The sequence below is a fragment of the Trichogramma pretiosum genome, unplaced genomic scaffold, assembly GCF_000599845.2.
Source record: "Trichogramma pretiosum strain Unisexual culture from Peru unplaced genomic scaffold, Tpre_2.0 scaffold11, whole genome shotgun sequence".
In the NCBI taxonomy this organism is placed as follows: Eukaryota; Metazoa; Arthropoda; class Insecta; order Hymenoptera; family Trichogrammatidae; genus Trichogramma; species Trichogramma pretiosum.
The window spans coordinates 112,698-127,043 of NW_019641702.1; the positions used below are offsets into that span (position 1 = coordinate 112,698).

At 41.7% G+C, this 14,346-nt stretch overlaps 1 protein-coding gene across 1 annotated transcript; it reads right to left on the reverse strand.

Annotated features, from left to right (window-relative positions):
• Nucleotides 1-5,595: 5,595 nt before the first annotated feature.
• Nucleotides 5,596-6,579, reverse strand: LOC111694433 (zinc finger protein 70-like). Its single transcript, XM_023462630.1, has one exon. It carries the CDS (start codon nt 6,577-6,579, stop codon nt 5,887-5,889), a length of 693 nt encoding a protein of 230 aa, XP_023318398.1. The 3' UTR covers nt 5,596-5,886.
• Nucleotides 6,580-14,346: the final 7,767 nt, after the last annotated feature.

Genomic DNA, 14,346 nt, shown 5'->3' on the forward strand with positions numbered 1-14,346 from the left:
TCTTGATGCCCAACATTTTTTATCGATAATAATATCATTCTATCCCATTATTTTTCTTCGTTGTGAGATGAAGTGAATAATTATACTCATCCCTTTACAAAACAGATAGAGACATAGTTCATGTATTATTTTCCCACCGATGGCCGTGCCACTGTATCGTGCGACAGATGGAAAGGAGCATCTTCATTTTTTCGTGGCGATGGAGATTCGCAAAAACAAGTATACAGTAGTTGCCAGTCATCATCATGGGCGATGCGCAAGGATTGCGCTAGAGAGCGAGAGATAAACATCGGGAAGAATATGTATCCGTTTTTAAAAATTATATATTAAATAAAAAAGAAATGAAAAGAAAGACACATCCATTTGCATTCAACGGGTTACGCGCATACAATATACACAAGCGGGTCCCGAGTCCTGTCCCTTATTTCGGGGACATAGACGAGGGCAAGCGCGAGAGGCGATTTGCATACGCGTCAGGTAGTCATGTGCTTCTCTCAATGGCATTGTGCGTACTTGTGTGTGTATGTATGTATGTGTACGAGCGGTGCGAAACTATTTTTTTTTCTCTCTCTCTCTCTCTAGTCTTTTTCCAAAAGCGTCGGGCCCTGCGCGACGGTGAAAATGAAGTGGCTGTACGTGCATTAATAACTGCACAATAGAAATTCGAACGCAGCGCACAGGCACAGTGGGTATGCGAAAAATGCCTCGCGCGCGCATAAATATAATGCTCTCTCTCTCGCGTCTCTCTATATTTATGCTGCTGCTGCTGCAGCCCCAGATATATATGGTACATACGTACGTACATGGCTGTATAGGTCGGGCGAATTAAAATCAAACACGTTTCGAAACTGCTTGTCCTCGTCGCCCGTAAAGCTTCAAATAAGAAACGATTGAGAACTTGAAACAACTGCGATGCCTTTTCTTATGTACGGGTTACACTGCACGCACACTTGCACACACATAAACGTGTATTATTTTATCGCGTTGTTATTAGCTCGAGTCTCTCTCGATCGAGCGCCGAGCGATTTAGCAAGTCAATTAAATGATTTTAACGAGCGAAATTTGCATATCAAAATGTGCAATGTCCGCGCGTGTAGCGTTGCGTTTTGTTGGGCCGCACCACCGCCTCAACTCTCATGCCAAATTAGAGCGATTATTGCGTGTACGTCGAATTCGCGGGTTGGTAAGCACGATTGCCGACTTTTTTTACACACAAGTTGCGTGCACTGCGCATAAGCTAATTTTTAATACGACATTGTGTTTGTCTACTTTGAAATCCAAGCGAGTAAAATAATTCAGGAGCTCGTTCATGTACAATTAATTCATGTACTAGCAAGAATGACTAATTACAACTTGGAAGCAAAAAAAAAAACTTGAAGCATTACAGCTTTATCAACCGTCAGAATCTCTCAATCGCTCGCCGAGATAGGGTATATATATACCTCCTGCAACGCGAAACTGCCGAGTATTACTTAATCCTCTCAAGAATTTGCCGCCGATAAAATTCTCATCAGTATTATTGAATTCATAATTTAGAGCTCGAGAAGCGTTCGCCATCGCGCGCAGGCAGATATCGCATCGCGTGGATGGGTGCGGGTATATAGGCACCGGTATATTATTAAGATCCTCGTCGAATGACTTGTAATGGAATCACGATTTCTGAAGATTATTCACAAGGGAATGCTGCTGCTGCTGCGCCTTGCAGTTTTTCATCTTTTTCGGTGAAGGTGGTGGCTCGTGCTGCTACACACGGTGTGCGGTGATACCGTCGGGAAACGTCGAGGCAGCGTAGCAGTTCAGCAGTCGGTTTGTCGCTACCGCGCACGTAGTACAAGATATTATATCTATTTCTTGTCAACGCGGCAATTTTATCCCGCGAGAAATGCGAATAATTACTGCGACGGGTATAATAATATCGGTAGAGTAAGAGGATTATAACGTGCGCGAGCGGGGATGATTGGGCTTCGGGACTTATAATTGCTCCATCTAATTTATCCATTCCCTATTCATATATCTATAAAATTCGAATGAATTTCCTTTGTCCTCGAAAATTATCCATCGCTCTCGATCGGTCGTAAAATATACGAAGAGGATATATATGTGCATATAGGGTGTATATATACGGCGCGCGTCGCACGACGCCTAGCGAGCTTGCGTCCATGTTGGCTGCGTGCGTAGCCGGCTGCGTGGCGTACGGGCGCGAGCATCGATCCGCGCTCGGCTGCGTGCATTATTATATAGTAAAACGTAACACGAGAGAAAAGCTGCGGCATCCTCGGCGACGCGCGCGAAAAGAAAAGCTACGTTATTATATGCACGACGCACTATATATAAGACGCGACGACGATGGCGGAGGCAGCTACGTAGGCACGTGTCTCCGTGCGCCTATGTACGCGTACGATATTAATCCTCGCGGCGCACGAAAATCTTTTTCCCTGCCGTGCGTACGATTACGTAGAGCCCGCGCCCGGGCGGTTGCTTTTCTCTACGGCATCTCGTCGCTAGAGCGAGCTGCCACGAGTTTATATGTATAATGATGACAGCGTATATAATGTACCTATACACCGCGGCACATAACTTCAGTTCTCTCTCTCTCTTCCTCTCTCGTCTCTGTTTTATCTCATCCGAATTTAATTTGGCCTTGATGCGCCTACGCCGCGCCTTAATTTGGTATATAGCCAAGCGCATCATCTCAATGGAGAAGCACCCAAACAGAACGAGAGAAGGAGAGAGAGAGAGAGAGATCGCGTCTTGAAGCAACAAGATGTATGAGCCCTTTTTTTTTCATTTATCTAAGAGACGAGCTTTTTTCGCTTCTTGTTAACGAGAATTGCTGCTCTTATTACGTTTACGCGTACTCGAGATATTGGGCTGCTCTTTATTTATTTTTATTTTTTTAACCAAACCGCACGGGATGCGTGGGCTCGTTAAAATCCAATGCAAATGACGTGACTGCAATTACGCATGGTAGATATAAAGACGCACTCGATTTTGGACTCAATATCCATTACAATTTTCGAAAGAGGCGCTTGTACGCACGCTGCGGACAGAATCAACCTCGAAGAGGATACGAAACACATACAAAAGTAAGAAATTTGTTGAAATAATTGTCCCTGTTAAAAATGCTCAATATTTTACGACTAGATTTTGACCAATAACAAAGTTGATTGATTGTGAAAGGGATATTCAATTTGGGTCCGTAATAATCAAAAATATATTGTTTTTTAAATTCAATAAATAATGCTTTATGATTTAATGATGAATTACTAATTAATGACATTTACTCTTAACTATATGGTACTATTTCAAGCCTCTCCCACTAGATGGCGAGTATCTTTATCCGTAAATCTGCAAGTGGCAAAGAGAACATAAATGTATAACAATGGTTTAATGACTAAAAATGATCATACTAGCTGTTGGTTAGGATCAAGCTAATTATTCGAGTGTGTTATCCAATCGTCATAAATTAAGCTCTGGCGTTGATATAACTGGAAAATTCCAGTAAACACACAAACAGTGCCCAAGTCCATAATAATTGTGTACTTTTCGGTTCAACTCGCAATTCTCGCGACTGCGTCGACCTTATATTATATATATCTATTCATTCAACGCGATGAATTAAATGTGCAGGAAAACTCGCTACTCCATGTAACATACGCGCATCCAAGCACGACTCAGCTTTTGTGCGAAAGAGTGTGAAAATTGGATGCGAATTGGAATCGAGCTCAGCAGCAACAGCAGCAGCAGCAGGGCCAAATACGACGCAAAGCTCGCGCATTTGTTCATGACGTAATATCGCGCTCGAGATAGGGCTCGGAGAAATATTCCGTGCGCGTAAGCACGAATTTTGCAAAAATACATAGGTATACTAGCGCGACGTATAGGTAATCTCCGGCACATCTATATGCCGGGCTGCCGAGGCAAGCGCATTTTTTTCTCACGAAATATATACATTTATCCTCGGTGCGGCTTCGCGTGCTCTCGAGTAGTCGCAAATTCGTCGGCGATCAATAAAAAGCACGCGTGTGCACGAGTATACGTGGCGTGTACCTACCCTCGCGCGCGCGACATATATGTACGCACCCACACACACACACACACACACACACACGAGCGTACGGTGAGTCGCGGCACACGTGCGCCCATACATTTACGAGGCGAGCTGCTCCTCTTCTCTTCGCTATATACATTTACGCATTTACGCGTACGTTTATATATATGCGGAGGTAGACGCGAAGCCGGGGCACAGTAACGAGGGAGGGAAAAAAAGCACGAGCCCTCCAATACACATTGTATTTTCTCTCTCTCCCTCGCATATAACGTATATATATTCTATAAATGTAGACGAAAGTACATTACACGCAGCCGCTCCCTCTCGCGCGTTTTTCATCTTTTCCTTCGCTCGCACACACACAGTAAGCTTCGAAGCTCTGCTCCACGATATATACATGTATAGCGCTTTTGTGCTGTGTTCCGTAGCGTGCCGCGGTGGCAAAGCCCAAGCGATTGAGGCGACGTTCGCTGGAAAAACTCGCTCTTCCCGCGACTATATAGCATCAGCCGCAGCCATCCGCAACAGCTCGAGCCGGGAGACGGATGCGCGCCTGTCGCATTATATGTCGTATATATTTATAAAAACCAAGTCCCATCGCGCGAGGGATGAGATAGAGCGAGAAACGCGACTTTGCATATACGTATATATACAGCAGGATGTACGTCTATATACAGGCATATTGACGCGCATCTATATATATAACGCACATAAAAGGAGCAGTATTCGCGGAAGATGGAAGAGTAAAAGAAAAAAAAGCAGGCGAGCTTGCGAGATAACGAATGGCGGTACGCGCGCGACGATGGAATATCCGATCGTACGGGGCGAATCTTATATACGATTTTGTGAATGTACATGAAATCGAATGGCATTTACGAAGTTGTTTTCGTTTTTCTTTCGCATATTCATCCTTACGTAACGCTGAATTGGGCTGAATGTGAATTTTAATAAGAAAAGTACATAATTTAGAAAACACGTGCATACGCAAAAACTTTTAAAACGCGTTAGAGATTTTAATTTTGGAGCGATGAAGAAAAATAGCCTCTTTTTGTATTCCAGAGAATGAAAATGCTCTACACTTTTTTTACCAAGTTAGGAGTACTTTTTTCAAAAGCTTTCAATCTTACTTGACACTCGTACAAGTGAAAATTCTTGTGTTCTTATGTCTTAGAATCGATTTAATTTTTTTCAAAGATTTACTACAATTGTGTATTATAAATTTACGTCAATTCTTAGAGTTTACTAGCAGTCATATAACTTGTGGTAAATATCAAATTGAACGAATTTGATACAATAATTCACTTAATTCATGTGTGTTTTAAGCTTATTTGTTTACTTACTTACTTGTTTGTTTAAATGAACTGTGACCAATTTCACATTCGAATCGTTTACTACGATATCTCGGCTTAATAATAATAATAACAAAAAAGTCATAACAAAATGAATTATGGTTTTGAATTTTTTATTGTTCTTCATAATATTGAAGCGTATTCACGTAAAAAATTTTTAAAAATTACAGTGTACCCTTATTATTGCAGGAAGAAGTCTACATTGAGTCCAATTGTCTCGCCACAAATCTTACGCCCCTATGGTTTCCTTTGTATTTGATTTTTGTGCCTACTGAGATTATTTTGGTATCCAAATAATTTGAGACAAATATTACATTCGAAGAGTTTACCTCGACTGTGTGCCGCTATTATATGATTTTTGAGACTAATTTTGTTTCTAAATGATTTTTGACAAATTTCACATTCGAAGGGTTTGCTACGATAATGTACTGCATTTTTGTGTTCATTCAGGTCACTTTTTCGCCCAATTGATTTGTGACAAATCTCTCATTCAAAATGTTTGCTATGATCATGTATTATATTCACGTGCCTTTTGAGATGACTCTTTTCTCCAAACGATTTGTGACAAAGACCACACTCGAATGGTTTTCTCCGATTATGTACTGTATTTATGTGACGCTTGAGATGATTCTGAGATCCAAATGATCTGTGACAAATCTCACATTCAAAGGGATTTCCAAGATTATGAGCTGTTATTCTATGACTTTTGAGTACATTCTGATATCCAAATGATTTCTGACAAATATCACATTTAAACGGCTTGCTACGAAGATGTACTAAACTTATGTGAATTTTGAGGTCACTTTTTCGTCCAAATGATTTGCGACAAATCTCACATTCAAAGGGATTTCCAAGATTATGAGCTGTTATTCTATGACTTTTGAGTACATTCTGATATCCAAATGATTTGTGACAAATATTACATTTGAAGAGTTTCTTACGATCATGTACTGCCCTTATGTGTCTGATAAGGTGACTTTTAAGTGAAAATAATTTGTGACAAATATCACATTCGAAGGATTTTTTGCACTCATGTACTGCATTTATATGAACATTGAGGGTACCTTTTTTTCCAAATGATTTATGACAAATTTCACATTCATATGGTCCAATGCTCTTACTTATTCTATGGACGTGTGTATTTAAACTCGTTGCTTTTTCATACGTTTTTTGACTCATTTTACACTTGTAAAATAATTTAGGTTGAGTCCTGTTATCAAATGATTTCACAACTTTAGATCTTCCAAGTTGACGATTAATTGAAAATTGACAGTTATTATCATAATTAAATCCTTTTTTGATCAAAATTATTAGACTTTTTTCATGAATGTAATTGAACAGACATTCATTTTCTTTCTTCACAATAGGTTCACAACTTTGATACTCAGATTTGCTGACTGCGGTCGATTGAGATGGCAGTTCAGGTTTAACATTTTTGCACTCGAAATCTACGATTATTTTTTTATCTAATCTCTCGTATAACGCCATAGCCTCGTCTTCGTGTTTTAACTGTAAAAAAATTGTGGGCTAGTTTCTATTGGTCAATCAACATACTACAATTAAAATTCTCGAGCTCACCGATAACTCATGAAACGGCAATGTTTTGAAGTCCGAATCGAAAATATAATCGTCACCTGCGTTGGTCCAAGTACCGCTCGGCTCTTCTTTCACCCTGTAGGATAATTAAGGTTATAAAGGACTCGCTCAAAAATTATAATGGCATGATAAGACGTATAAAAAGTATACCTAATTACGTCACTATTGTTTTCCATCATTACTCTTTTGATCGTATGTATACACTATTATTTTTCACTATGTACACTGAAAAAATATTTTTGAGGTTATATGTCTCGAGTAGACAGAATTATACCACGATTACACCTATGCTCTTTCACACATATATCAAGTTTGTATACAGTTCCTTACCGAGGAACTCGATTTATCATTAGCGACTGAACGTATTACTGGTATATAAACGAGAAGACCCCGCACGCTGCGATAGTTAGTTTTTTATCGGCCAAACTTTACATTAAATGGCAATAACACGTGTATTCTTCGACTGTGATCCTCGAGTCTCGAACTGATAGCTGCTTGGCGATACTTTCCCCCTCTATCGACGATATCGTGCATACGCAGTAATATACGCTGTTATTGTGCACGAGTGTCGCTTTGTTTTCCGTGTGTACATTCCATCAGTAGATTTCGCGAGATAATTTATTCCAAGGATGCGCTCGTTTGAAACTTGAATTCGAGTCTATACAAGAGCAATTCTACAAATTGACGAGGCTAAAATTACGGTTGAAAATTTTGTCGTTGGTAATGAATGTGGATAATGTGACTACTTATTCCGCGTTTGACATTGCCGAATTCGTTCGAAGTTATTTTCTTACTATAGTTTGGTCAACAATTTTGTTATTCATGCATTTTTTTTACGTTTCTTGAATCTCAATGAGCAACTATCGACGTCATTTATATACGTGGCCAATAACATTCAATCTTGATTTTAGTATCGATCTCGGCCGATGAATCGTAGAATCGCTCACATAAGCAATCTCATCGCGCGATTAAAAATCTAAACGGATCCCGCTCGTAGAGCGATAAATAAGAAGGTATAGCGCAAAATAAAAGCTCACTCGGAATAGTTTTTAAAGCGAGCGTCGCTGAGAAAAAACAAGAAAAGAAAAGTACATGGGAAAAAGCCGATTATAAAATCGAAGTTTATTACATATATAGCCGCGCAGCTCGCAAGATATATAGAGGATAGTAAAGTCGCGCGCGCGTGTGAGTAGAATGGAAGAAGAGAGAGCTTAAGCTATCAGAAAACTTTTATTCGCGAACGAAAAGCTTTTCCAGCTTTTCCAGCTTTTACTACCACTACTGCCACTACTACTACTGCTGCTGGCTGCGTTCCCTGCGTACGTCCCAGGCGAGCGGAGCCCAGGAATACGCAAGGAGACTATATGTACGTATATATATTCTTAGCTTCGAATCTTCTTCTATACGACGCAGCAGCTCTATGGTGTATGCACGAGTCGCGAATCAGAGCGAGTAGTCTATAGGTATATACAGACACCCGTGCACGCGCAGCATTTCCGATGAAAAACCAGTGTGCCTCCGTGCGCACACACAATATAACGTAAAATTCGACTCTCTCTCTCTCTCTGCACTTTGCATCGAGCCGCGCGTCGACGTGGCACAGAGAAAAAGTTTTGCGCCGTCTTAGTCCCCGCACCGCTGTACCTCGTGCAAGCTCAAGATTGCGAAGAGATGTGCATAGTGTGTGGAAGCGTAAAAGCAACGCAGAAAAGTCCAGGCTATATGTGGGATGGCTCCGCCTACCTTAACGATATCTGCTCGCGGTTCAACGTTTTATCGAGAAAAAAACAACGAGCGATTGTCCAACCATTCGACGAAACGGCAATGTCATTAAATTGAATGCACGAAAAAAAATGACTGTACGAGCTTCGATCAATTAAGCATGCGGAGGGCGATCCACACGCAGCTCCCGAGGAAGAAACCCCACAGTTGTGATTAATTATGACGAGCTTATTGCGGTTCATCGCGCGTGAAAGCACGAATGCGCTATATATAGCTCGACCCCGCGCGAGAAATTCCACGCCTAATATTATCAAGTGCTTGCGGCACCTCGAGTTCATTACAACTACCGCGCGCGCGAGCGTTTAATAATTACACGGTAATAATTTCAACGCGAATAAAACTCATCCTCGCGCAAGCTCGCGTCATATACTCGGCGCGCAGATTTATTATTATACACGCGTATAACCACGCGTTTATAACGTACGCAGCTCGCTCAGAAAAAAGCAAAGAAGAAGAAAAACTGTCGGGCGGACGCACGGAATGCACGAAGATTTTTCATAGGCGCTGCGTCGGCGTTATTTTATATACGCGGAGCTCTCTCGTCGTTTCATATTGTGTACGCGTGGTGGCGAGCAGCCGCGCCCCCCTGAGGTATATGTTATGTTTTATATAAAGTACACGACGCGCGAGGAAGCTACAGTAGAGGCTCGTTTATTCACGTCGCAGCAGCAGTAGGTAGCCGTCGTCGTCGTCGTCTTCGTCCTGGAGCTCCGGTGACGGTGAAAAATTTAAATGCTCGTGTGCCTCTACCCTTGTCTCGTTGACGTTTTTACGCGCAGCCTTATACACGTACTGTATGCGTACTTACACCTGCTCAAATCCAGCGTACATATATAGCCAGGCACAAGATATATATTTATAAGTGCAGCCGCGCGACGACGAGGAGAGCCTCGAGCTAGGCGCAGGAAAGGAAAAAAGGGGTGCGCGTCACGTATACACACACTTTTCTCTATGCGTGTGCGTATGTGTGTGTGCGCGTAGACGTATGCACGACGCACGTAGCTGTACATGCAGCATGTTGTATTCTCAGTGCAGCTCGAGCAGTTTGAGCGTCGTCGCACGTGGGAACGAAGATCCAAGTAAACTCTTAGTGTGATGTTAATTTCCGAATTCGCACTTTGACTTATACAATTATGTTTACTTTGCCACTTGTAGATTCATACATAAAGGTAATCGCCATCTAGTGGTGGAATCCTCAAGTTGTATTATCGTGTTTAATGTGGTTGAAGCTGGTCGAAATTTTTCGCAATAATCAAATTGTCATTGAGAGGCCAGCAAATGTTTGTATGTATGTGTGTGGGTACGTGTATTAAACCCAGCTGGTTTGTACTGACCAAAAAACTGATTCAGCTGCATTGTACTCATCTATACAATCTTTTTCTTTCGTGGGTTTTAATTGAAGATTAATTTCATTTAGAAACAATTTCTCGACAATAAGGTTTTCTAATGCTATATATATCGTGCGAAAATTTTTTTACCACTTGCGAATTTACTATACTCCATCTGTTGATGAGATCACAAAGTTCATAATCAAATACGCCTCTTAGATTTCGATGAATCTTTTTACAATTCTGGAATATTAATCCCTTTTCGACAACAATATAAGTACTTTTTTAAACCAATAAGCTCGTGAGTAAGAATTACACAAAAACGTTTGTAATATTTTGATAAAATAATGTTATATACAGTTTATTTTAAATGCACATTAGTATGCGTTAAAGTTTTTTCACATGAACTTATAAAAACTTAAATCACACAAATTTTCTTGAATATCTAAAATTTTAATTAAAAATAAAAATCAATCGCTCCTAATGCTATCGCTGCCAATAATCTCGTGCATTTATTAGTACAATCGGCACATTAAAGTGCCAATTCTGTACGCAATCGTCAACAGGTTAAAATGACCCAATTGTGCTGTACAAAGCGAAAGTTGCAAATATGACTAATGAAACTTCGTGCGAGGCAACAGTTATGGTACTTCCGACGCGGTGTAAGTCACATTTTTCATTATCATAATAAGCCCATAAAAGTAGACAGCGCATGAATGGGCCAGCAAGTATCGCAGCCAATCGACAATCGAGCGATAATGGTCGTGTCGAGATTCGCCGAGAGAGAAGAAAAAAAGAGCAGCCACATCGGCAGTGGTACAGGCGCGCACATATATATTGAATTTGATCGATATCCCAATGTATAATAATGCGTATACGTCGCAGCGCCGCGCACAGCTCACACACACGCACACACTTGACGCGCGTATACGACAATGCAGCCCTTTTTCTCCCGTCGTGGCATTTATTATATGTTGTGTAAGTATGTAAATAGAGAAAAGCGAGCATCGAGAAAGATATATCGATGTGCGCGTGTGTGTATGTGCATTGTACGTGTACCGGGCTAGAACCGCAATCCATTGAGAGAGCGAGTGACACTGCGAGAATTGCATGCATACATATATAGGTAAGGTACACTTTAGTTATGTGCGTCTATACGGGCGGTGGCAGCTGCACAATAGCACGACGATACGAATAAACCGAGGCGCTCTCAATTAATCAATCGTCACGCCGAGGCAAGCTCTAGCTATAGCTAGATGCGACGCGCCAAGAAGCTCCCGACTTCGAGTGCATGTGTATGCGTACGTGTGTGTGTGTCTCTTTCTCATAAATTGCCATTGCATGCGCCGGATGATGTGTTCGTTCTCTCCAACGAAGGGGAATAGGCGCAAAAGACAGAACCCGATCGAGCGTATACGTATGTAGCGCCCAAAAGAGATCTCGCTGCAGGCGTACCTATATTATACAGTATGTATCACAGTGCTCAATAAATGGGATGTGCCGAGGCCTTTTCTTTTAGGCAGGCCCTTCAATTAGCATATTTCGCTTTTTATTGATTTTTTTTCCTTCCCGTTCACCTTTGACTTTCAAGCCCGATACATGCGCATAAACTTCTCTCGATGTCGAGTGTATAATTTATGACTCTGCGATGCTCTCTCGCTCTCCATATCTCTCGGAACCCATTGGTGTTAGGTATATACGTACGCGAGAGAGTTCGAGAGTTTGGGCGCATCGCCCAACGTAGCTAACGTTTGTATATACCGTACGCATATACAAGTCGGAGGCAATTGAAAAACTTTTTGTCTCTTAATTGAGTGCAAACAGAGCAATACCTTTTTTGCCCCGAAAAAATTGTCCCACCGCAGCTCGAGCTTGCTTCGTTTGTTTTTTTTTCTTCGCAGAGAGGCCAAACATGTATAAAACGAGCTGTGGAAAAAGTTGACTTTTCACCGGCGCATCGATGAAATGAAGCAAAAGAAAAAAAGAGAAGAGAGGGAAAATAAAAATAAAAACAAAAAAGTCATACGAAAACGAGCTCGAGATTGCAAGGATTTAAATAAGTAATGGCTACACACACATTGCAGATAGCTATAGCTATATACTTTTTTCTACCACGCCTGCTGCCACCTCCCAAACGGGTGGTATAATTTTACGAGCGAACTTTCATCTGATAATATTGAAGAAAAAAAAAAACAAGAAAACAAAAAGGAAAGAAAAAAAACACAAGCAAGCAAGTATAAGCGAGCGAGCATCTTGTTAGAGCAAAAAGGCCGCGACGACGACGACGACGACTACGAAGACGAGCAGCAAGACCACCACCACGCGCTCGCTTGCAAGCCGGGGCGTTTGCTTGCTCGCACTTAGTCGCTTTACTTACTTTAACACACCTATACAGCGGCGGCACAGCTTTACTTTGGAGACGAGAAACGGCGAACTGTGTAGATCGTTATGCTCGGGCTCTTATATATACGTATAGGTCTTTATAATACTTAACCGGGGGCCGAGGCCGAGAAGTAAAGCGACGGCGTGAAATGGAATTAATTATAAGGATGTCTCAACAGGTGGCTGCAAGCCCGTCCTTAACTCTCCGGCGGCGAGAGAAGAAAGAATAAGAAGAAGAAGAAGAAAAAAATAAAGAAAGAGAGAGAAAAAGATATAGAAAGCGAGTTGAAACAAGTGCGAGCTCAAAGGGGGTGAAAGAGACGGACCATCGTCGCGCATTACTTCTCAGTCGTACCTATATTCACCCCCTTGACGTCCGAGCTTCCGACTTTTCTTTCGCTCCACTGTTTCGCGCTTTATACTCTTTGACTCCGAATCGTTTTCTTCTATTTCTCTCCCTCTGCCTCTCTTTTACTCTTATTGTTCTTCTTCGTTTACCCACCACCGGTCGACGAATTATTTGCTTAAAATCTAAACAGCGAACTCGGAAAAGTGGATGAACACAGCTATAGAGACACAGCCTGGCTCTGGCTTGATTTTATTTTCGCTTTAATCGAGATTGAGATATCATTCAAACTGCAATCGTTGCTTTGTCTCGACCTTATCCGAAGCTTATACCCATTGCTTTGCAATTGTAAATTTGTTCATCGTCATCTTTTTATTTGTAGCATACAGCGTGGCCATCGACGAGCTCTCTTCATTGCTGCATCGCTGAAAAGTAAAAAAGAGTTCGATCGCTCGGGAAAGTATATAGGAATACGGGAGACGACATTTAATTTCTTATACTCGATACTCGATGCAAGAGTTATAAAAGTTATACGGGATATACACGAGTGACCTGGAAAAAAAAAGATATTTTTAATTTTGTGTATTGTCGATGCAACGCAAGCCATTCCCCTACTTCGACCCGCGTCGGGCCGATCGTTCCGCGCATACCTATATACGTTTACGATACGTACACTACGTACTGCTATACCTACCTATCGTTCACTGCGCGAACAACAATGCACCAATGGGCTTGAATAGAAGCGTATCGGGCAATCAGGTGATATCGATACGAGGGCCTTTATTTCGCACAATGGGCGTAAACTCCGATACACATGGAATTAAAAAAAAAAAAACGAAGAAATAGTAGAGGCAAAAAAATGGGACGAAATAAGGGAAGTAATGGGAGGGTGAGCTGTATATATATGTAGCGAAGCTCACACACATACATACACTCGCATAAATAAATGGTGTGGGAGTTAGGACGAAGACTGCCACTATATACGAACGCAAAAAAGCAATCATTCGAGAGTTCCTTTCCATTCGCTCGTTTTCTCTCTCTCTCTCTCTCTCTCTCGACGTTGTGTCCCATCGAGTTTTTTTCCACGTTCGCGTGCGATATATAGGTATGTATAGCATAGACATTGTATATATACAGGCACGGCGGTAAACGAAATCGACGGACCGAATCAGTTTTAGAGGAGCTGCTGCCGCTGCTGCTTCGAAAGCTCGAGAAAGGAAAGACAGCCGAGACAGGGAGAAAGAGAGAGAGAGAGACTTTTCGCGCATGCAAGCTGCGCGCGCGATGGATGGGGTGGCTTAAACATATACATAAATATAGGAAAGTCGAGTGAGAGAGAGAGAGGGAGAGAGAGAGAGATTCACTGCGAAGTTTTCTTCCGATTTGGCCTTCCCTTTTCTTACTTTCTTACTCTCCTCATCGTGCAGCCTAGCTCCCAGAGAGAGAGAGAGAGAGAGAGAGCCCACCCGTTCCGTGAATCTATATGCGCATGTTGATGCTTATATTACGTGC